General features: G+C 36.1%; 1 protein-coding gene and 1 long non-coding RNA gene across 2 annotated transcripts; one reads left to right on the forward strand and one right to left on the reverse strand.

The window, feature by feature from the left end:
• Positions 1-384: 384 nt before the first annotated feature.
• On the forward strand, positions 385-8484 carry LOC148188320 (uncharacterized). The gene is made up of 3 exons (XR_015777994.1): positions 385-608; positions 6281-6359; positions 8035-8484. It is a non-coding gene; the product is annotated as an uncharacterized LOC148188320 (long non-coding RNA).
• On the reverse strand, positions 777-20779 carry nek10 (NIMA-related kinase 10). Its single transcript, XM_088084659.1, has 36 exons — positions 20634-20779; positions 19197-19290; positions 19034-19094; positions 18710-18840; positions 17935-18030; positions 17766-17850; positions 17652-17693; positions 17477-17555; positions 17331-17398; positions 16091-16170; positions 15930-16016; positions 15231-15455; positions 14543-14682; positions 13625-13686; positions 13426-13497; positions 13270-13334; positions 13010-13112; positions 12220-12348; positions 11993-12130; positions 11425-11470; positions 11205-11326; positions 10197-10299; positions 10046-10121; positions 8685-8814; positions 8491-8561; positions 7936-8143; positions 7681-7768; positions 7526-7588; positions 7213-7258; positions 6501-6538; positions 6254-6354; positions 5878-5988; positions 5286-5391; positions 4540-4583; positions 3507-3562; positions 777-3150 (listed from the first exon to the last, which is right to left on the reverse strand). The coding sequence occupies exons 2-36, from the start codon at positions 19265-19267 to the stop codon at positions 3114-3116; spliced, it is 3180 nt and encodes a 1059-aa protein (XP_087940785.1). The 5' UTR covers positions 19268-19290; positions 20634-20779; the 3' UTR covers positions 777-3113.
• Between the last annotated feature and the right edge of the window lie 4352 nt (positions 20780-25131).

Below are 25131 nucleotides of genomic sequence, written 5' to 3' on the forward strand. Positions count from 1 at the left end.
AGAAAGCAGACACGATATCTCCCAAAAAAAACTCTAAAGCAATCTGGATTGATAAAAATGAGGACATTTAATTTGGGGATGAACTGTCCCGTAAAGGTTTCACACATATTTCAGATTTCACTTTGCTGAAATCTGAGTCACCAGTATGGACAGGTAATTATTGTCAGTAGTCAGAGGAGATGAAGTGAGTTCTCCCAAATAAAAGTAGCAGAACAAATGTAAAAACACACATGCAGTGGTGTGTTTGTGTTTGTGTTTGTGTTTGTGTGTGTGTGTGTGTGTGTGTGTGTGTGTGTGTGTGTGTGTGTGTGTGTGTGTGTGTTCCTCTGTTGCAGATTCATGTTAACTGATGGGCGGGTCTTTACAATTTGGCTGACTGTGAACACCTGGGCCCAGTGCTCCCAATCACACAAACCTTTGGCGTCTGTTTGTTTGCCTTGAACGTCTAAACTGGTCATGAAAGCAGCTTTTCAGTGATTTATGTGCACAGAAAATGAAAATGAAACTGTGTATTTGGAAAATTTCAAACTTTACGACTTTTAAGCACTTTAATGAATTAAGGAATGAACTCTGTGCAGCTGAACCGCCTTCATCACCAGTGACTGAAAGTAAGTACATTAACATTTTTACAACTTTAAAGTACTTTACTTGAGTATTTCCATTTTATGCCAGTTTGCACTTCTCTTTGGGATTATTGTACTTTTCCATTTATCTGTCCGTTAAACTGTTGTTTAAGATATTACATAAGCGACGAATGCTTATAAAATACAGTACAATGTTACTGATAAATCTGCAGTTTGTTTGCAACTGTTTTGGCTTGTGACACCTTTTAAAAAAGCAGAGTGTAGTTGGGCCTCCTGAGTTGGTTGCAGTTTCACCAAAGAAATGCAAGTTCATAAAATGCCTGTTAAACAGATTAAAGTGTTTTTTAATGTGATATTATTTTTGGCCTGCAGCCCCCCCCCGTCTAATTTTTTTTCTCTTCATGGGAAAGAATTTGTGCACTTTCGCTCTAAACTTTCCAGATGCTACATTTAAATAACAGTTTGAGGCCCAAATAGGTCAAATTACCCCCACTCACAAAAAAAAGTCCAAAACACACATATTTGTGTATCAGAACTTTTTGTTCTTTCCTCTCCAGTTAATCGTTTTAATTTGGCGGGGCCTGACCTGGAACCACTTAACTAAAATATGTTCGATATAATCAGCCACAGGGGACATTATTTTACAAAATGAGTACTTTTACTTGTGATGCTATAAGTATATTATATACTACTTATGTTTCTGTCCTTTTACTTGAGTAAGATTCCTGATGTTTTCCATGTATTCGAGTATTTTTATAATGTTGTATTCATACTATGAAGTTAATCTCAGTGCGTCTTCTCAAAGTTAAACTTTTTTCACTGTGCAGCAAAAGGGCAGAGTGTTTAAACTTTATATATAAATGTGATGAATGACTACGGGACATTTTATGCATTAAATAGTTTATTTTTCATTTTAAATTATCTATTCCTTATACAGATTATACTGACAAATCCCTTTTGGATCAAAGTGCATAAGAAAGCATCCCTCCGCTCTTCAAAATGACAGTGAAAATGTTCAGGAAGTATATTTCAGATGTTTATCGTATGAAAAATGATAGCAGTGTTATCTGAGCACATTTTAATAAAGTTGAACCGTCTGCCAGAGCTGCAGTCACATGTTGTGTTATCTTTGGAAACTGATGTTGAATTAAGGTGAAGGTTTAGTTTTTTATCAGCTGTGGAGGGAATTTGGCTTTGCAGCTTTGGTCAGCAGCCATTAGAAACACGTCTTGTGATGTGCAGCCCTGCAGCGAGGAGTTAAAACAGTCAAATCGCAAAGTCCGATCCTGAGAATTTAAAGTGCTAGACTCAGAAACAACATCGCAGAAAGCTTCAGATGGCAGATAAAAAGCTCTGGACAGTGTTTGAGGTTCAGTTTGACGTGAGAAGCTTCTCATGAGCTCAAGTGACAGAAAAAAAAACTTCATTACAAACAGCACAGTGTCAACATGTTAAATTATCTTTGGAGATTCACACAGTCACATCAAATTTGTACAAATAACACCTGAGAGCTGAGGAGGTGTGTGGCATAGAGCTGCAACTATTAACCCTTTCAAACATGAGAAAACTGTCTTAATTTCTTTCAAAAACGGGGATTAAGACAATGAGCAGTTTAAAGATAAATGACCCAAATATTAGCAAGATATTAGAAAACACTTCAGAAAAAAAAGTGAAAATTAGCAAAGAATAAAAAATAAAAAAAACATAAAAAGAAATTACCTGAAAAAAATGCAAAAGTAAAACTAATTATAGGTAAATTATAACAACAATAATTATTAGAATATTTACTAATAATAATAATAATAACTAATAATAATAATAATAATTAAGTCTATATATTTTGTTCCTTCATTTTAAATGTATAATTATAATTATTATAAATACAATTAAATGAACAGTTTCCCTGAGTTTTTAAAACATTTTTCTAATTATTGTCTCTCCCTTTTTTTTTTTTAGCTAATTTTAAGGTAATTTTCTTATCATATTTTAATAATTTCTTGCAATTTGCTTTTCATTTCATGCCATGTTGCTGCATGTTTTAATCAAACCAGTATGCTCAGGTTTCAAAGGTGTTATTGCTTGTGAAAGGCGTCTGAACGCAGCACAAGAAAGCTGATGCAGATCAAAGTTTCAAAGGGTTAATCGATTAATCTGCAATAATCAACATTTAATATCTTTGGTTTTTGGACTGTTGGTCAAATAAAGTTAAACATTTTTCTGGCATTTTAAAGTCCAAAGATGAATCAATCGATTGAGAAAATAATGACATTAATAACTGAATGCAGCCTAACAACAATGTCAGCTTATTTCTTGCTGTAATTATTCTGCTGGAACAAAGTTGTCAGTATGTTAGTGAGAACAAACACGCGTTTACGTGGTATTTTCATAGTTTCTTATGTTAAAAAATTATATATAAAGATGCTTTAAATTAAGGTTACTAAGAAGTATTTTTATGAGGTCAGGTTCAAATCTTGCCACGCTGGAATAAATGTTTATCCCGCTGCATCTGAGGGTAACTATGGACGACGGTCACTTGTTTTCGAGGCCATTTCTGTTCTCTGCAAATCTAAAATAGAATAAAAAACATTAAATATTTTCTAAAACCACATCAGCTCTTTTTCAATTTAGTCAATTGTTTTTTTGCTGTAGAAATTTAAAAAAGAATTTGTTTGCTTTTAAGAAAAGCAAGTTTTTCTATAGTTTCCCTTTCTTTTACACTTTGTTCACAGTAGTCAGTCTGATAGATTTCTGACCCTTTAACAGCCCGGAAACCAATAATACACAAGTGCTGCCATTAGAATAAAATGCACTGTGACAATCGTGACTCATCTTTGGAAAAGCAAACACTAAACAGTTTTCACAGCTTTTAACGATGAACGATGAGTTTAGGCGTCTGTTATGGTCAGAATGGTAAAATGTCACCTGCTGTTTGTTGCTTCATAGTAGCCGCTCTCCTCCAGCAGCTCCTCGATGATCCCCTGAAAAATAACGTTTGTACAGGAAATCACTTCACTGCCGGCAGACAGACGTTCAACATGACCGTGAAGCGGAAATTAAAGAATTTTGTCCGAAAATGAGACTAAATCCAGCAGGAGAAAACAAAGGCGACACCTGCTCTGACAGAAGAATACATAATACTCAGTACTGACACTACTGGTGTATATTAAATTAAAAAAAAAATGTTTATTATGTCTTGATTACCTGGAGGGAATAGTTTGGCATTTTAGGAGAAAAACACCTATTCATTGAGCATTACAGGTGTTAGCTTAGCTTAGCATAAAGACTAGAAGTAGAGGGAAACGGCTAGCCTGACTTCAACCAAAGGAACAAAACTTCACGATTCAACACTTAAAAATCTCAGATCTGAGGAAAACTGTAAAGGAAAAGTGTAAAAATGAAATGCTAAATCAAACTCACCCTGCAAACACCTACATGAAATCTAACTAAACCCAAGCAGTTGACACCCTGTCTATCTGTTTTGGGGCGGGTTTTTTTTTTTTTTTTGGTCATTTATTTGATTTTACTCTTTTTTTTCCTTTTGTTTTCCCTTTATTTTTTAAGCATCTTAACATTCATTAATGTTACTCCTTAATATTGTAGCTTTCTTACTTCTATCCAATATCCAGTCTAATATTCTACTTTGTATTTGATTATATGTATGCACTAAATGGTGAAAAAAGGTTTTAAAAAAAAGTTGGGATTTTATTGGGGTTTTATGCTGGAACTTTCTTGACGAGACACAGTCGAGGCCGTCTCCCAGTGCTGCCAGTGTTTGTGCTCAGCTAATTATTAACTGATCATTAACTTACAGAGAAGTGGTATCAATCTTCTCAGCTCAAAGGCGAATAAGCGTATTTTCCTAAGAAGGTTTTCCTGACGACCTGTGTTTGTTTTCCAGATGTTAAATGATCTGGTAATTGTTTATTATTCAAAACTTTAAAATCCAGAAGCTGACCTGCATCTGCTGATATGTGACTCCATCTTTAAGATTTCCGTCACCTGTCAAAAGCAGAGAGAAAATCAGATGCACATTCTTGGTATTTTAACCCTTTGAAACCTGGATCATCATCAGTTTTCTTGTGTCTTTCCAAAGCATTTAAACCTTTGAAACATTGAGCAAATTTGTTTTCTTTCTTCTGACATGGGAAGAAGGTAATAATCAGCTTTGCCAGATTGCAAAAAAAAATGGAAATGTTGAAAATTACCTTAAAAAAATAGCTAGAGAGAATCATTAGAAAATTTTAAAATAACTAAAATAATTAAAAACAAACAGCTATAAATATTATAACTATCAGAAATTATTATTTATATATGAAACTATTATTATTGTTATGTATTTATCTTAGCACCTTTCCAGCTCATTTCCTTTTTTGTTTCTTTTACTTTTTATTTTTGTTTGGCTGATTTTGGGTAATTTTCTTGAAACTTTTTTCAATTTTTCTTTTGTTAATTTTTTGGTCATTTTTTTAAAAGTTGCTCTTTGCCTGCTCTCCATGTTTTTGAAAGAAATCAAGCCAATGTCAGGTTTCACAGGTTAAAATTAAATTGAGGCATGCAACATTTGACTTCAGTTAGGACACTACTTTTGATTTTCACAAGGTTTACTAACCAGATTACAATCTGGAAAATCACAATATGCCAAAAATGCCCCAGATGACATCCTAATCTCCTTGGGTTTGAGTAGCTGTAGGTAACTCTTACCTGTGCTGTCAGCAGAATTTGGGTCTCCTGTAAAGTGGTGGACTAGAGGCCACCAGTCTGAACTGGTTGAGCTGAACTCCATCAGCTCTGGAGAGGCCTGGAGGAGCTGCAGGGACACAAAAAAGAGATTCTCATCTGCTCAGGGACCGTGCAAAGATTTAAGGCCCGCCCCACTGTCATATTCCCATTGCTTTACAATAAAACTGCTGTAAAATATTATAACAGAATTGGATTTGTACAGTTCATTTTACATTAATAAATACAAGAAAAACATAACATTGTAATATTATGTATATCAGTTTAATCATTAATGTCATTTTCTTGCTCTCAGACATAAATAGACCAATTTTGTTGCAATAAATCTGACATGAGTAGGGTAACATAAAAGAGAGAGAAAAGACTTTTCCCTGTTCTCCCCAAATAATTAGAAATAAATCTGTGACCAGATTATTTAATTTATGCACGGTTTAGAGCTAAAACAATTAAATTAATTTGTCTGAAGAAAAGTAACATTGTTTATGGAGTTTTTTCAAGCTTTTCTTGGTCTTATGTGACGATGTCTTTAGGTTTTGAGTAATTCGACCGTACGAACCTTACTGAGCTCCACTTTCAGGTTGCACGGATCGCTGCCAAAGTGGAAAAGAGACTTTTTAAATCTTTCAATGATCCGTCGTTTGGTGTTGTAGTGCGGAGCAGGCGGAAGCTGGGGATTTAAGGGGGAAAAAAGACAAAGTTACTATCAACATTTCATATTTATATTGAAGTATCTGTCCTGCTTTATTTGAGGATGAAATAATGTTTTGCATGTTGGTGGACGTGATTTAAAGTTTTTTTTGAAGGATGTGTAACACAATTAATTAGCCAACAGTCATGAAACCGTCTACATGTTAATGAATCTTAAATTCTAATGAAATGTGTCTGCAGCTTTAAATTGAACTTTGATAGATTTAACAAAAATGTTTCTGCACCTGAGTGACGTAAATAATTTTGTGCAGCTGCAGGAGGAGCCTCTGAATGGGATCATCGATCTGCCGAACTTTCTTCTGGGAGACGCAGATCCCCGCTGACACTGAGGTAAGAGCAAACAAACACACACACACACACACACACACACACACACAGAGGTGAGGCGAAATAACACAACTATATATTTTATAAGAAACTTTAAGGGACGTCTGCTCTCTGGGTTGTTTTGTGTTCTGGTTGAAGATGTACCTGGTCGTGGTTTAATCTTTGCAGCAGCGTAATCTCCACTGAGAGGAGAGGAAGATTAAAAAAGCAGATTAATAAAAATTGTCCGATATGAATAAACTGCTTTTGTGTGGGTGTTTGTGCATCAACAAACATCAGCTTCAATTACATATTAATGTTTTTTAACATTACTAATACAGTTTCAAATATATACAATAAACATGTCACACTGTGCATTTTTTCTGAAAACCACGGATACTTTACATTTGTGTGTTTTATATGTCTCATATCAATGTTCCTAAAGTGACGTAGTATACGAGCTGAGAGGTGGAGGGGACGGTGTGACATCTTGGTGAGATCTCTACCAAGCTTCAGACCACAGTTTGAAACCAATGAACAACTAAACCGAAATATCACTGTGCTTCCAGCAGCGTTTTAGCCCCCAAAAGCTGTGTGTTCGTGGTGAAATGTTGCTCTGTTCCCACCAGGAACAAGCCAGAGAAATCACTGCGTTTCCAGCCATGATTGTGCAACAAGAAAAGGGTTTTTTAAGCCAAAACATGATCTTTTCCTAACTGTAACCAAGTGGTGCTTGTGTCAAAGCATAACCACATCCATTAAAGTTTGAATGCGTCTGCTACATAACGTGCACATGTATCGTGTCTGTGGTCTGCAGAAACGTACCATGCCGATATTTACTCTAACGATAGGGTTGTAATGTAAGATTTTTACTTACCCACATTGAATTTGGTGCGGTGTAACACAGACTTTGGGCTTTAGTTCTTTGATCAAAAGGAAACAAATGAAAAAGATCAAACCATATATCATCATGAATAAACCAACCTGAAAAGCTTCAAACAAAAATAACTTCTAGATTCAAAAAATGAGCCATGTTACTGCAAGACTGTCGATTCAAACTCCAAACTGCCTTTATTTCTTTGCAATCAGCAGGTCAACTTATTTATCATGGAAAACAACGTGCTTGTTGTATGAATATCCCCCATATAAATACCAAAAAAGTCCCACCCAGCCACATGATGAATACAAACCGTAGTGTTTTCTTGTAGCAGCCGTGGTGTCACATTGTTCAACATCACCATCTGAGGCATCATCTGAAAACATAAAATTCTAACATGTAATGATTTCGTATTTTTAATCTTTCCCAATCTGCGTTAAAGTCGGTGCAGTATGAAACAGGATTGACCTTGAATGATGTTTTCCTCACTGTAGTTTGACCTGCAGGCTGCAGAGGAGCGTGGAACTTGAGTTTCTGGATTCATTTTGGGTTTAATCTGCAAAAAAGTGCAACATGTGTTTTAAAAACCCTGCAGGAAAAACTAAAAATAAATAGTTAGTCACTTACTTTAACATTAAATCACAAATTTGCAAACACATATTAAATCATTTTTATGTAAATAGTCTATAATGACGAATTTTAGATTTTTAAAATCCCGTTCACCTGCGACAGGCTCGGGTGACAGCAGTCCGTTTGGCTTTTGTGCCTCTCCAGGAAGTACTTCTGCGCTCGTTTCCTGTCTCTCTCTGCTCTCCTTTCCAGTGTATTCTGGGAAGTGTAGAGGCCGTCCATCAGCCTCATCATGAGGTCAGAGATCCTGGAGCTGACGGCCACAATGTCGGGCCGCTGCTCTGCGTCTGGACTCAAACACCTGACAGAGCGTCCCATAACAGAGTAGAGTCGTGTATGAATCCGTTTAATGACTTCAGTTTTTAAATGACATTAAATCTACAGCAATACTCAAGTGTCCCCAACATTAACTATGCACAACATTATGTATTACTGAAATGTAAACAGGTCAGTTATAGAAAAAATCTACAGTTGTCATGAATATTGAAAATGGCGCTAGTGACCAAAACTTTTTTTTTTGTTCCAGGCTGTAAACATGTTTGTTTTAGCTCTAAAGGTTGTAAAATTTTAACATTGGATTGACTCGCGCTTGGAGCGCCAGAGGTTGCTACTTGACCAGTATCCATAATTTCAAAATAAAAGTCTCACCATCTGATCATGTCAGTGACCCTCTCTGAGAAAGCTCCTTCTTCGATCGGCTCATAGAGGGCCTCGACAATCTACCGGCACAGAAAAAGAAGCAACGGGCGGCCGAGAGGGAAACATTTCACAAGTTCAGAGAGTGTGTTGTGTGTGTTATGTGTGTTGTGTGTGTTGTGTGTGTTGTGTGTGTTGTGTGTAACCTTGCTGGCCAGCGACAGCATGTTACTGCTGTAGAATGGAGGCTGTAAAGAGGCCATCTGGTAGAGGATGCAGCCCAAAGCCCAGACGTCGGCTTTCTCTCCGTACGGCTCGTTCTTCACCACCTCTGGACTAACACACACAAATGTTTGCACGTGTTACCGTATGAGTCACCCTCATAATGCATTCCCAAAATACCCAGCCCTCCTCTATTTAAATTTAATCTTATCCAAACCTGAGAACAGCTTGTTGACAAAGTGAGGACCAGAAAATCACTCACTCTCAAGGTGTACACACACACACACACACACACACACACACACACACACACACACACACACACACACACACACACACAGCTGTTGGCAGGGCCATAAACACACTTTAGTTTCTCTACATTTCTAATAGGCAGTAAAAACATAAAAACAGCTCTGCCACACTCCCTTTAAAGGGCTGGTTCACTCAAAACCCATTTTCTTACCTTCCTCTAGAGCAGTGATGCTTAAATTATGGCCAGCGGGCCAAAATCTGACCCGTAAACCATTTTCTTATTCACAATTTAAAAAAAATAATGATTCTTAATGGGAATTGTTTTGTACTTTTTGTATACATTAGGAGCTAGAGTGCAAAAAAACAGCAAAAAAATTGTTTTAGAAAAAAAAAGGTGACAGTATAGGATCCCCCACAACCAGGCAGATGTCTCAGCTAAGCCACTAATGTCCTAAAATCCCCAAAATGTCCTAAAATTATAGGAAGGTCCTAAAGTTCTAGAAACGTCTTAAAATCCTACAAATGTCCTGAAATGCTAGAAACATTTTAAAATCCTAAAAAGGTGCTAAAACCCTACAAATGTCTTTGAGAAAAATTACAATCCTAGAAATTTTCCCAATGTCTTAAAATCCTTAAATTGTCCTAAAATCCTAGAAAGATATGTCTTAAAATCTAGAACTGCCCTAAAATCCTAAAAGTGTATTAAAATCCTTGAAACATCTTAAAATACTAAAAGTGTCCTAAAATCGAAGAAACATGTATAGGGCTGCTGTGATTGGCCCCTGGCCTTCTGTGCACTTTGTGAAAGTGGCCCCAAAGCAAAGCACGTTGAGTATCGCTGCTGTAGTCTTATCTAGCCTTGCAGATTATTTTATTTGCACAGGTTTTGAGATATCTGATTCCATCCTCAAAGTCATGGAAAAAAAATCTCAAAACAGTCATTGTTAATCTGGATAATCCACCGACCTCACCACAAGCAGATTTAATTGGATCTACTATCAACCAAAGAAATGACGAAAACTCCTCACAGTGACCCTTAAAACCGACCGTTTAATCAAAAAAGCCGCTGAAATCTCAGACGGAGTTTCCTCACCAGGAGTAAAGGATGGTGCCGACCACCGACGTCAGCTTGCTGTTTTCCTGTTTCTGCTTGGCGAGGCCGAAGTCGGCTTCAGACAGAGAAAAACACGCAGGTTAAAATTTTATAATAACAGAAGACGAAGAGATGAATTGCTGCAACTCACTGATGGTGACTTTGTCCTTCTCCCCAAGCATGATGTTGTTTGGTGTGAGGTCGCGGTGGACTATTCTCTTTTCCTTGTGCAGGTACCTCAGAGCCAGACACATCTGAGGGAACACAGAGGTTATTTATCCATCAGTTCATATGTGATTAAAAAGACACTTTGGAGAGAGACTGAGATGTTTCCACTGTGATAAAATGGCTTTTCTTTGCCAATGGAAATTATTTACATTCATATTTCAGGCTTTTATCCAAAGCTATTGGCAATGAACGCAGAAATAGATCAGACTGAAATTCTCCAACTGTTGGAGAACCAAAAATATCTGTTGTAATACGAGAAATATGAAGAAAACAGTCTTTCTATGCAGTGGTCCCCAATGTTACAGCAATTCACAGATAGACAAAGGGTTAAATCAAAATAAGCATTGCAAAAAAAAAAAATCAACACACAAAGAATGACTTTCTTTAGTAGTAGTTCTGGTCAAGATTTTAATTCAACTGGTTCTTCTAGTCTTGTGAAATGTTGGACCGAATGGATCAAATTTTGAAACAAGCCGTTTTGCAGGGCTGTGATGCTAAAAAAAAAAAAAAAAAAAGATGTCCTCTTTAAAAAAAGAGGTGAGGATTATATTTGAAAATGATCAAACAAAATAAGAAAAAATGTAAATATATATATATATATATATATATATATATATATATATATATATTTACAACTATAATATTTTTATATTTAAAATGATGTAGCAGAAAAAAATTATAAAATATATAAAATACTAATATTTTATTTTCTGCAATTTTTCTAGGTAATTTAGTTTTCTTGTCTTATCTTTGGGTAATTTTCTTGTAACATTTTTACATTTTGTTGCAGTTTTTTGGGGCCATGTTTTTTAAGTGGGTTGTTGCTTCCTCTCTATGTTTTTAAAAGAAACCAAAACAATCTGCTCAGGTTTCAAAGGTTTAATCAATTGGAGATTTTTTTCCCAAAAAGATTAAGGTCAAAAGTTGTTACCTGTATGAATATATTCCAAATTCTGTCTTCTGTGAATTTCTGCAGTTTCTCCTTTAGAGAGTTAAAATGTTCGGCCAGCGGCACACCTTCAATCAGCTCCATCACGATGTACAGCTTGTCGCCTAAAACAAACAGTATGATTTTTAAGCTTTGAATTTGTGTTGTATTTCTTCCTCACTGAAGCTGGGAGCTAAAAGAGTCAGAAAAAAATTAGTCTCACCTTCCAAAAATGTCTTGTAGTATTTAACAATGTTTGGGTGTGTCATCTAGAGAAGAGGAATCAAGGAGTATATAAACAACAACAGGCCATAGCCACACGCCTGTAAATAAATGTATTAATAATAACAATTATTGTTATTATTTATATAGCAGTTTTCAAGCCCATTAATAAAATAAGATGTCAGAGACCCATGTAGCCCCCCCCTGCCCCCTTATGACAAAACTAAAATTGAGAACATCGAGAACATTTAAGCACAAAAATAAAATAGCAATGTGTACAAAAACATATGACATATATGTGAACATATGTAAGTAGAAAAATACAATTTCATAAATAAGTAAATAAAATGTGGAAAAGAGAATTGACCTCACTTAAGCAGATAAAAAAATAAGATTAAAAGAAATAACCATACGTATAAGCAGATAAGATGCTAATAAAAATAAATGATGTCATATAAAACAGGTTGAATACCAATAAAAGAAGAAACTTTGAATTCAAAACAGGTGAAAGTGCAAAATATATGGCTAATAATAATAATAATAATGCTAAATACACTGAAACGTTGTACCTGTTCTTTGATGATCGTGAGTTCGGAGATGATTTTCTCCACGTTACTGTCTCTGGACTTCTTGTCTTTGCCAAACGCCGGGTTGTGGAGGTTCACTTCCTTCAGAGCCAGGAGGTTCTGGCCGCTCTGCTTTCGGACCTGTCGTTATGTACGAGTATAGGATCCAACAACACATGATGATGATGTGAACTAAAACTACTCAGCTGTTTAAAATATGTTCGTCGTACCTTAAAGACGCTTCCAAAGGCGCCGGTGCCCAGATGGTCCAGTATGGAGAAACCATTGATCACTTTAAGTGGAGGCCGGTTCTGGTCCACAGTCTCGATGCTGTCTCTCAGACTGTCCAGCTCCTCTTCCTGCATCACAAAATACACAACAATAAAGTCACTCTCAGTGGTTTATTGGAGGTTCCCAAAAACAGCTAAGAGGAAATTTGGGATGCAGCGTTTGTCAGTTATGCCCCAAAGCTCTGACACACACTGCCTTTCAATATTAGAGATGCCACCTCACTTAATATTTTGAAATAAAACTAAAAACTCAGTTTTAGTCTCAAACTTGCTCTGTTTTAACTGCTGCATCTCTTTACAATTTTCCATAATTTTATGCATTTTATACTCAATTTTTAGCTTATTTTTTACTGATATGTGGGTTTTGTTTTTCATCTTATATTATGCATTCTGTGCATTCTATTTTTCTCCTTATTTTTATCTTACTTTTACTGGTATTGTCAAGAGGTTTTGTCCATGTGAACATGCATTCTGTGTATTATATTCTGATCTTATTTTTACTTGCAGGTTTTATGTCTTTTATGTCTTTTCATGTGAAGTACTTGGTGCATGTAATGTCTTTGATTTAAAATGTATTGGGCTGCATCTTATGTTTGAAAGGTGCCATACAGATAAAGTTGATTTATATTTTCATCATAATCTTTATCGCAAAACACAATTACATTTTTTATTTTACAGCCAAAAGCTGTCTGAACAAACAGCTGAATCCTTTTAGAAGCTGCTCTCTTACAGTGTAGAGGGAAACGTTGGTTTGCAGTCCTTCGTAGGCCGCGAGGTCCCGAACATAATGTCCAACATCAATAAACAACTCAAAGAGGTCTGTGGGAAAGAGTCTGAAACGGATAAGAGATTACATAACAGCACTGGAGAATTATTTGAGGAGATTTTTTTCCAAAACAGATACAGAACAGTAGCCAGATTTCAACAATTCGTGCATGACATGAACTGAAGGTTTTGTACAATATGTTTTCTTTCTAAAATAAATATCACCTCTTGAACAGATGTCTGTTTCTCTCCACGCTGAAGAGAAACCGGAGGGTCCGAAATGCATAGCACTGCCGATATTAAGACAAATGTACAAATATGTTACTCTCTAGTACAATATCGTCTTTTACATTATAATTCAATACATATATGAACTCATACCTGTAAAGATGAGACCTTTAATCCAGAGTTTTGCGGTAAAATCAACTTTGCAATTATATAGACCCCATTTTCCTAACAAAAAGACAAAAGTAACACAATGTTTTAAAATATTTCACACACAGTAATTTGATTAAATGTTGGATTTATTCAGCCCCGCCCCCTCAACTCTCCCGCTCTTTGTGTGAGGAAGTTTTCTTACCTGCACAATGTGGTGAGCAGATGTGTCATCCAGACTTAGCTCAGTCAGAACTGTACAGCAAGCTGGAAAAAGGATTAAAGGGGATATGATTTAATTTAAGAACTCATACATGCAATCTTACAGTCTCAGACAGTCCAATGAGCAGCTGTAGACATTAATAACTCACTCCCCGAACCACAGGAGGAACACAGACTGGAAACAATGATGACTTCAGACTGTAAAAATCAAAGATTTTCCTGCAGATTCTTATTGGGACAGACATAATGAAATGTTTGTGTTTTTACCCATATTAGTTTGATTATATAGCGGCATACAGAATCAGAAAATTTACAACCATTTCCTCCCAAATCATGGATAGAGTTAGTCAAGTCTTTAGTAGGTCTGGATTATCACTTCAGGAAAAAAGCAGCTGATAAAACTCCTCTGTGGGAAGAGTTTACTGTCCACACTGGCCTTCTTCACCATCATACATTATTTACAAAATTACTCTAGGTAGTCTATATCTATCAAAAAACCCCAAAGAAAGAAACATGTTAATATTAAGCATGTTGTGGGTGCCTGGTGGCCCAGCCATCCATTTTCTAATAAAATAGAAATAAGATGATTCACACTGGGAATTGTTTTTGTTCTTCTAGTGTACATAAGGTGCCACAGTGCATAAAACAGCATCAAAACAGAGACTGCTCTTCAAAGAAAGTACCAGTGGAGGATCCCCCACACCCCCCAACATCGGTCCAAGCCCCTAATGTCCCAAAATCCTAGAAACATCCTACAATCTGAGAAATGTCTTGAAATCCTAGAAATGTCTTATAACCCAATAAATGTCATAAAGTCCAAGAAACATACCAAAATCCTAGAAATGTCCTGAAATCCTAGAAATGTCTTAAAATGAGTGTTGTGGGTTGTGCCGTCCCTGACCTGACTGCAGGGCCATAGTGTTGTCCACCTCCTCCTGCGGGCTGAGCTCCTCCCTCATGTGCTCTCTCTGGATGCGGCCGGCTGCGTTGGCGCTGGAGAGCGTCTCGATGGACGAGCGGTCAGAGACATACTGCCTGTCACTGGAAGAGTTATCATGTGTATTACTGTATGATATGTTGTAAATATATATTTTAATAAATCAGCAAAATCAGGGCACCACTTGGTGCTGTGTGGCATTGATTGATTGATTGATTGCGGACTAGGGGAATCCGACTGTTTAACTAAAAGAAAGCATCACAAATGTCACAAAACCCCTTCTGGTACTTGGCTGGGGTACAGTTGTAAAACGGGTTACCAGGGGAGCCCCCATGATGGGAAGGATTGCTGGGGTGCTGGAGGCGTGACTTTGGCACAGGAGCTGACTGGAGGGGGATGGCAGGGGGCGACCTCCAGGAAATATGACAGACAGAGGGCAAGTTAGAGTCCTCAAGGGGCACTGGAAGGGTCCTGGAGGACGGCCTCCAGGAGATGGGACTGATAGAGGGTTACCCAGGGCGGGCTGGAGTTCTCAACGATCATTGGAAGATCAGAAAATAGAGATTCTGCTTTTAATTTTAATTATGGCTAAAACTAAATAAAATATAAAAGTAGTTTCACATAAACATCGTTTTTAATCTCTGCCTCAGACCTGCTGAGCAGCCGGAGGAGCTGCTGCACCCCGCCCCAGCTCCGGATCTCCGTTCTGGTGTCCGGATCCTCGCACAGCTGCACCAGGATCCAGGTGACGCTCCACAGCAGCTTCAGGTGCTGACCGTACAGCAGACTGAGCAGCACCGGCAGACCCTCCAGCTCCCGCACCTGGTCCCTCACCTGCTTCACCGGGGACAGCAGCCTCAGCAGCTCCGCACTCATCCTGCAGGAAACATCAGGGTCAGTCTAACCTTTGTTTTCATATTTTATGTAGTTTGGAATCCTTTAAATTGCAAAAAAAAGTCAGTAACTGTGTTATGAAACGCTTTTTGAAACAAAGTTACAAAGTGCTTTACATGGTTGATCCCAGATTTAAAACAATGTAGCATTTGAGCAAATGAAATCCAGCAATTTCAAGAAATACAAAGAAACAGCAACCCCAACAATAAAAATAAAAAGGTTTATAGAGGTATATATGAGGTTTATAAAATCAGACAATTAGAATAACACTACAATAAAAGAATATAATACCTGATGACCGTATTAGATAATAACAATAACGACAATAAAAAAAGGCCTGGTTAAAACAAACCGTGTGCTAAAATTAATAAAAGGCTTAAGAAAACAACAAAAAACAGATCAGTTTAAAGAAGTGATTGAAAATGAAGGGAAGAAGGTTCCCAAAGTGATTTCTAACCTCTTTGACAGCAGGTCGTACTCCTGCAGTATTACAAGAAGGTTCTCCACTATCTGCAGCTCGCCAATCTCCTCCTTACTTTCTGGGCTGCAGGAAAAAAAAGGCTTGCAACAGGTGAAATCATAAACGTATTTAAAGCAATAAATGAAGTGTTTGTTTACCTGTCAGCCAGAGTGGTGAGTGCCAGCAGGGCTCCCAGCAGCACGCTGCTTTCTGTCGTGGAGAGGAGCTTCACCAGCGTCTATAAATGGTTTACTTAATTAGAAACGTAAATATTTTTACATAAAATACATCAAATGTAGAAGAACTAGAGATGATAAAGAGCAGAGAGACTCACTGACCATCACGCTACATGAAAAGCATGACTTATATGGTCATTAATCTCACAGAGATTTGGTTCATTTGAAAACAGTGTAAATATCTGTTTGCACCCTGGAAGCTGCAATGTTCATAATCACTCCAAATACCAAGTACTGAATGAAGCAAGCAACAATACTGACAATGCTGCTATTCTTAGAGCTACAGTACCATACAGCCAAAAATGTAAAAATGTTCATGTGGGTGACGGTAGGGGTCCGTTCGTAAATCCAATCAAACAACTATTACAACATAATACAGGTCGCATTATGGATTTATGAGATCCTATTTTTTTTTTATTGTTATGTGACTTTTGCACTAAAATCCTTTGAAAACTCGTTGTGATCTTTCTTGTGCCGTGTTCAGACGCCTTTCATAAGTATTTTAACCTTTTAACCCAGAGCACATAGGTTTGATTTCTTTGGAGAACACATGGGAAAGGAAATGAGCTACTTGGTGAGAAATGTCTTGCAAATTTCAAGAAATTAAGTTTAGAAAATTATTTTTTTAAAATGTCCAGAAAACTATATAATTATAAAAATTCTATATGTAAAATTATTTTACAGAATTAGGTATTTTTTAAAAGTAATTTCCTTGTTTCTTTTTGTGTTTTACTTTCCTTTAATTTATTTGTTTTGTTTGTTAGTTTTCACTTATGTAGTTTTTACTAATTTCTTGCTAAATTTTGAGTCATTTCCTATTAAGGTGTTTTTTGTCTTCTCTCCATGTTTTTGAAATATTATTTTTTTTTAGTTTTATTTTTATTTTTCACAGACTAGCAGTCTTGTGCTGTGTGGACATACGTAGTTACAGTTTCAGCAAAAAGGAGTTCTTTTCTTAAAACTTTACAACTAGAGCAATAAGGTCCAGTGCTAAATAAAACAATAACTAAAGTGAATTATAATAAATAAACTGTGAAAAATAAATTGTATTCTCAATTTAAAAAAAAAAACTTTGAAAAAAATTTACAAAAAAAATGGTATAATAATTTGAAAATTAAACAGCCTATAGTCACAGATACTCTCCTCAGGACTTATCACTCACCCTGTGAGCGCCGCTCTCGATGACCCAGACTCTTTGATCTTCAGTGGCAGACAGTTTCTGAAACATGTCTGCAGAGCAATCAGTGTTGATGAGGACGTACACAAGACTTAAATTATCAGTGGCAACTTGATATTCAGAATACTCACAGGTCATCGTGACCAGTTTCTGCACAGCAAACGCCTGCTCGCCGCAGTTTATGTACATGGCAGTGACGTGCTCCATATACTGACAGAGAAAGAGAGCAACAATGAGGAAGACGTGTGGAAAAATGACAAAGTCAGCCTGTTTAGGCAGGTGAGAAAAATCTTAGAGAGCATTTACCCTGGCAAGTAAGTGGATGCCTTGGAGCTGATGGAGGATTTTCTAAAAGAGAGCAGTTAAGAGAGGAATTTTATTATATTAAACGCTAAAAAATGAGTTTTTTTCAAGCTGTACCTGATGGTGGGGGTCTCTGATCAATAACCGCAGGCAGATCAGAACTCTGACAACAGACTCAGGCGGTGCAGAGTCAATCCATTCACTACAGAGAGAGTAAACACTGTCAGTTTTTATGAGACTAAATAATAAACAGAATAAATGCTGCAATGTTTAAAATATCTTCTACCTGCAAAGTCGGTTCTTGATCAAAGATGTAAGGATGTCAGAGAAGAGTTTGTGCAGCGGGTGGCTGCTGAAACATCTTTGGTCTCTGTATGTGATGCTGAAAAATTGACATATATATATAATTAGGTACAAAAAATTACAGACTGTATTTAATCTTTAAAAGAAACGAATGTTTTTTTTGTTGAAAAAGCCAATGAGCAACTTGAGGAGAAATGACCAAAAACTTAGCAAGACAAAAAAAACCTGTAAAAAGTACAAAAAAACTACATGAAAATGTGCCAAAAGAGAAAGGAATTTACCTTGAGAAACGGTGCTTTAAAATAATAATAATACTGTTCAAAAAATCAAATATACAATTGGGATAATTATAAATACAGATTTTTGGAAAAAAAAGTTCCTAGCATTCTTAAAAATGATTTAATCCTAATAATTTTTTGCAACATTTCTTGCCAAGTTACTTTTTCCCTTTTCCCTAAAAGGAAGGTCCGGGTTCAGATTTTGTAAAGGCGTCTAAACGCAGCACAAGTAAAATTATGCTGAATGACAGGTTTCAAAGGGTTAAAGTGATATTGATAAGTTATATAATAAGTGTTATTGCTGACCCCATCCACATGTGTAGACTGCTTAGCTTCTTTGTCAGACTCAGCGTGCTTCTCCAAACTGTGGAGGCGTGCCGTAATACTGTCTATGAAAAAGTCACTCAGAAATTCCCACTTCCAAAATCCAAACTATTCCATAAAAAAAAAAAAAAAAAAGATTAAAAAAATGAATGAGACCTGAATTTTTCTAGCTCAGAGGCTTCACTGGTGAGGTCGCTGTCACTCCTCTGTCTGCTGGCGTCTCTCTGAGGCTGCTGAGCTCTGCTGGCTCCACTGCTGCGAGCTTTACTGTGACTCAGCACTGCCACCTGCGACACACACACACACACACACACACACACACACACACACACACACACACACACACACACACACACACACACACACACAGAGTCTCATACTACAAAATACACAGACCTGCAGAAATATGAGTCTCTTTGTAGTCGTTATCAAAATGTCTAGACACAGCGCCTCGGCGTGGCGTCATGTGTTTTTGTTCACCTCGTGTCTGGGAATGCTTTTGGCAAGCAGGGACTGAAGCCTCCTGAGATCATGAGATGTCCTAAAAAAACAGCCTTTATCAGGGTTTTTTTTCTTTCATATCAGGCAAATTAAATCTTTTTAACAGACTGTTAAATGGATGTAAGGAGAAGACTTGGCTAACTTGCTCTGGATTCCTCTGGATTTCAGGGGCGATTTTTCTCCTTGTCTCACTTTTTTAACCGGATTGGACATTTTCAGCTTTCCCCATGAGTAACCTGTGGTACATGTAGACAGTGGTTTAATGCAACAAAGTAAATTCACTCTGTAATTACTTAAGTATAATTTTAGGTGCTTGTACTCTACTTGAACATTTCCATTTTATGCTACTAATATATTATAATACCAGTGGTGTAACAAGTACTCACATATTTTACTTGAATGAAAATGTAAGATTCTGTAGTGTAAAAATACATTGTTCTTATTCAAGTACAAGTACAAAAGTAATACCATAAACATATACATAACCAAAATTAAAAGTACTGAAGAATGGCCCATTATAGAATTATTTACATAATAGGTTTTTACTGAATTATTATTATTATTATTATTATTATTGTCATTATTATTTGTAGTACTAGTAGTCTTTGTTTTTTTTTTAATTAATAATAATTAATAATAATATTTGCATTATTTATACATGAATATGTTCATCACTTTAATGTTGGAGTTTGTAAATGTGGAGCTAATTTTAACTTCTTTATATGCTGCTGGCAAAATTGTAATTTATTACTTGATTTTTTGTGTTAATTTAAATTTGCACAGTATCTTGTGTCAAATAAAAGTAGCGGAATAAAAAGTGCAATGTTTGCCTCTAAGTGGAATAGAATTATGAATTAATATAAAATACTCTAATAAAGTGACAGTAGTCTTGTGTTTAAGTACACTACTTAAATAAATCTACTTTTTTACATTCCTCCACTGTAATACTAATATTGGACTTTTTACTCCATAATTATCTGGCAACTCAATGGAGACTGATGGCTCTGATGAGGGTATAGATTCTTAATATAGCATTAATTTAACCCTTTGATACCTAATTTATTTTTAAAAAAATATGGGAAGAAGGCATTAAGCATATTAAGGTGAAATTATCCCAAAAATAGCAATTTAAAAAAAAGACCTAAAAAATTGCCAAAAAACTTTTTGAAAATTAAAAAAGAGGGAAAATGACAAGAAAAAAATGCTTTTAAATATTTTTAAAAAAAAATATGTTAAAAAATACACTTATTAATAAGATAATTTGGTGTAGGGAAGGTCATGCCCCAGCCACTGAAGGAAGTCACACCTAAGCCACCTTTACTCTGATAAATAGAGTACAGTCCCTAACTAGGGTATGTTTTGATGTTTTTGAACGGGTTTAAATGCAGGAGTTTTACTTGTGACAGTATCTTTTTACAATGTATGTTACTTTTCATAAAGTACACAATCATAATAATTCTTCCACTACTGCATTTACACATTAAAAAGTCGCACAGAAGAAACACATCAGAGGGCCTAACGGTTGACCTGAGCTGTCGTTATTTAGCGGCTAAAAACACAAACAACAAAAGTCTCTTACCTTTCCTCCAGCATCGTAAACAAACACAGACTGTTGATTTTTCAAGCTGCTAAATGCGTATTTTTCGTCAATGAAATGATAAAGGCGACACAGTTTTTTTTTTTTACTCCTGAAACAGAAGCTGCTCTTTACATTAGCAAATGAGACAAAGCGATGTTCAGATTCACGGAGTTTTTAACCAATCAGGGTGATCGATGTTAGAGAGTCTCGGTTTCCATGGATACAACAGACGCTGTTCGCATTCCGTCACCAGGGTGCAATTTGACCCAAAGACTCCCACGTATTTTGTAAACTGCCATTGAATATGTAACAGCAACATACCAGCATTTATAATAATAATAATTATAATAATGGTAATAGTCGTAATAGTAGAAATAATAGTAAATATTACTACTACTACTACTACTACTACTACTACTACTACTACTAATAATAATAATAATAATAATAATAATAATAATAATAATAATAATGATGATGATGATGATGATGATGATGATGATGATGATGATGATGATGATGATGATGATGATAATAATAATGATAATAATAATAATAATGATAATAATTAAAATCATTATAGTGGTGGTAGTAGTATGCTAAGAATGGTCATAATAATAGTAATACGTTCCATTTATTTACTTTATATGCTGCTGATTAAATTATAATTTAGTTGATTTATATTATTTTGATGTAAATCTGCAAAGTAACTAATGTAAAATAAAAGTAGTGGAGGAACAAAATGCAATGTTTGCTTCTAAAATACAGTGCAATAGAATTATGAATCTATATAAAATGAAAATACTCTAGTGAAGTTGAGGTAATCTTGCTCTTAAATACTATACTAAAGTAAATTTGGTTGGTTACATTTCTCCAATACATAACACTAATATTGTAATTTTTACTCCATGATCATGTGGCGTTGGTGTGTGCTAATTTTCAAATAATTTACTTGTATTTTTTTACCATTTTGTTTCATTTCTTCTAAATACCCCCAGAACCCCCCAAACTGCAAGTGGGTTTTAGAGGCATGTTTTCATTATTTAAAAAATGTAGCGAGAAACTACTGGTATGATTTTTAAGGTGGATTTTTAAGGTGGATTTGAGGATAACTCTCAATCCAGTCGTGTTGATGCATAAATTTAAATTTAAAAAAATGCAAGTAGTATTGCAAATTCCGGGGACATACATATAGAATAGGAAAAGGAAAGATACCATACAAATATGCCAATAAATATTTTTATTTGATTTCATTTATTCATTAATTCACACTTAATTAAATGTATTCAATATAGCCAAATAGAAATGCATAATGTGCATAATTGTGCAAAATATTATCCAAGAAACAAAAATTCATAGTGAAAGAAAGAATGTGCCATGTGGAAAAATCTGCCCCCATCATCATTTAATCATCATTTAATTAAACTGCACTTTAATGGTTACAGAGCAGGAGGTGTAATTAGTTTAACATGTTGAAAAAAAAAAGTTTCACAGAAAAAAAGCCTTTTTACTCGTTATCGCGAGAACGTATGAAGACTGAAAGAAATTACAACTTATCGCGAGGATTCACTGTTCCTCCCTTAGTGATTCACGTAAAATTTACGTCAGCCTCCCTGCGTAGCTCCGTTGATGACGGGGTGCGCTGCGTGCCTCATATTGCGTAGCTCGAGGAGAGTCAGTTAGAAACGGAATGACGGCTTGTGAATGATCGCACCGAGGCGGCACGGAGAGTTAACGTTATGGGTAAGAGCACTGCACTCAGATACCTTAACGATTTATCGCGAAACCAGTGTTTTAAACTCAAGCTCTGATGTGTCGGATTAAATCCGCTTTTTGTTAATAATTTGTCTGTACCGCTGTTTAGCTTGTGCAGTTGTCTGAGCAACCAACGCCCAGTCCGCCTCCACTTGGATGGGTGCTAAGTAGCTAGCTAGCTGTTAGCTTCGCATAACCTAACGGTAGAGTCATTTCCTGTCTTTAGCTCTTTAGCAAAGTATTTTAGTCAACGTTTCTGTGAGTCTAAAGAGCTAACACAGTAAATCACATTAACACATACGTTATAAATGCTTTATAAACTTGCCAAGCGATACAATTATTAGCTATTAGACTAACGTTAACTGGCTAACTGTCGTTAGTTGGATTACATAGCGAACGTTAATGCTAACAAAATACTGCATTGAGGTGTTTGTGGCTTCATATTCAACTTTTACACTTTTGTTAACATAAAATAACATTTATCGTGTCAAATAAGAGAAAACTGACATTTTATGCCAAGGTGCTTGTTGCCTTTTTGGGGAAAAAACACAAATTTTCAGTCAGGGAGGCTCTAGGAAATATGTTTTTAGCTTCAGGGACAGTTTTAAAAAAGCCAATAAAACATGGAAATTATTTGAAAAAGGCAATTAAAATTGGTATTTATTTATTTATATTTTAAATACTTAATTTCTATTGTTATTGTTCTTTGGACATTTTCCATAACTCTAAAAATAACAGAACATATAATATAATATAATAACAGAACTGCAGTTTTGTCCTTTTTCAAAATGTTTCTTTAAAAACAAGGAGCATGACTACTTTTCTGTCGCCTCTGTGCCCTACATGGGGGCTGCATTAGTGTGTGTGATCAATAATTTGATTAAACTGTCACGATTGGGGCATCTAGGTTAGACAAACGAAGCCAAAGCTGGAAGATGTGTCAGAGTCAGGCAGAAGGAAGGCATGGCTGCCATCTAATCTGGATTACAGTTGATCTAGTACCTCAGAGTTCACTTTTTTTTTAAGTTCATTGGCTTCAGACTGTAAGCTTAAAGTCAGGATACCGTAGCTGGTGTTTCCCTCAAACTGACACACACCAAAAAAATACCTTCTTTAGCAAAAGAAAACTGTAGTTTCATCCTCCACATGTCACCACTTCCTCTAGCAGACTTGTCAGACACTGCCGGAAAAAGGAAACAGACAGCTGTCGTTTTAGAATGACAGTTCTCACAATTTCCCCTTGGCTTTTTAAATTAAAAATTTCAGCTGTTGTAAAAGATGACTGATAGAGGTTTGCCGTCCCAGTTTGGAGGAGTAGACTGGAGTCTGACATTAAATCTGAGCAATCTGCTGCTGTGAAGGAGTCAACAACAAAACATATTTTGTAGGGATATCAGGGGGTAATATCAGCAAGTCATCGGTATCAGCAGATAATGGCTTTAAAATGAAATATCTGCACTGGCCCAAAATAATTATTTCTGCCAGTATGACGATTGGCAATATGACACTTTAATTATGCAATTTTAATTAGTTAAAATAGGTCAAATTTTCTCAGTTTTTGGCTATTGTCAGGATTGTATTTGTGAGGGCATCATCCAAGCCTGTTAGAGTGGGAGGAATTTTTAAGTTCTGCATAAAATTTGTTACATAAGAATAAATTTATCATGTTTTACATAAAAGCAGCAGTAATAGAGATTTTACGTTCTATGCATATATTGGCATTGACATCTGCAGTCAGCCAAAATGTTAGAAAACATGAGAAAGAATTCAATTTTATACATCCCTAATATTTTGAGAATAAATATGTCATGTTTAAAATATAATCTTAGTTAAAGTAGAAGTAAGAGAGATTTTATTTTTTCTGCATTTGTTCAGTGAGCTAAAATTACTGTTTTTGTCAGTTGAGTCTGGTGGCTTTGACAAGAGATGTTAACGCAAAGCAGTAAAAATACTATAATAGCATATTATAGCATACATTTTTATTAGCAAAAACATTATGGGTTGCCGATTTTAATTGCTTAACCTCTGTACTGGACTCCTGCCTGCTTCTCCAAACTAGGCGCATGTCGACTGACATTTACTGTGTGTAATACACAGACTGTGGATGAGTACCTCATACAACCCCACTTTAAATATCTAAACTATCCCTTTAATCTATTTGCAGAATACAATATGTGGTTGTTAACAAACTGAAGCAGTCAGATGCTGCTGAGATTAAACTGCATGTGCTGTAGGCAAATGTAGTCGCAGCGTCACACAGAAGACATGTGGGCTGCTGCTGGCGAGCAGGAGATGCTTCAGAGTTACCTCACAGAAATCCACTCCTCTCCTCTCCACAGGCGCAAAGAAAAAGCTGCCGCAGTGAATGGGCCTTGCTTTATGGTGTTACTGACATTAAAAAGGAGCAAGTGGAGTGGAATATGTACCACACTGGCCAACTGTCTGTGTTGTTACAGTAGCCCAGATCATGAATCATTTTGCCTCGGGCTCCTCAGCCTGGGAAACTGATTCTGGAGACAGAATGGTTTGTTTGTCAGATGGCCTGAGATTGATTCTCTGTTGCTCTTTTTGTTTTTGTGCTCTCCCCCTTTGCTTTCTGACCCTGGAAACGCTGGATTTTCCTGCTCACTGGGACCAAAACACATGGATCTACACAAAACAGCTGTAAGTATTGAAATTCTGCTTTTATTAACACAATGTTATTTTTTTCCATCCATTGCTTACACACAGACAGTCAGTGTCC

This window comes from Plectropomus leopardus, chromosome 11 (genome assembly GCF_026936395.1).
Source record: "Plectropomus leopardus strain MGB_pleo_1.0 chromosome 11, ASM2693639v1, whole genome shotgun sequence".
NCBI lineage: Eukaryota > Metazoa > Chordata > Actinopteri > Perciformes > Serranidae > Plectropomus > Plectropomus leopardus.

Bases quoted from the DNA above. Each gene is read 5' to 3' on its own strand.
- nek10 (XM_088084659.1), bottom strand. From the start codon at position 19,267: ATGTCCAATCCGGTTAAAAAAGTGAGACAAGGAGAAAAATCGCCCCTG. The intron at 7,589-7,680 runs GTCAATCCTGTT...TTATGTTTTCAG, and splicing joins TGAGGAAAACATCATTCAAG to ATGATGCCTCAGATGGTGAT. The intron at 7,259-7,525 runs GTTTGTATTCAT...TTTTGATCAAAG, and splicing joins TGCTACAAGAAAACACTACG to AACTAAAGCCCAAAGTCTGT.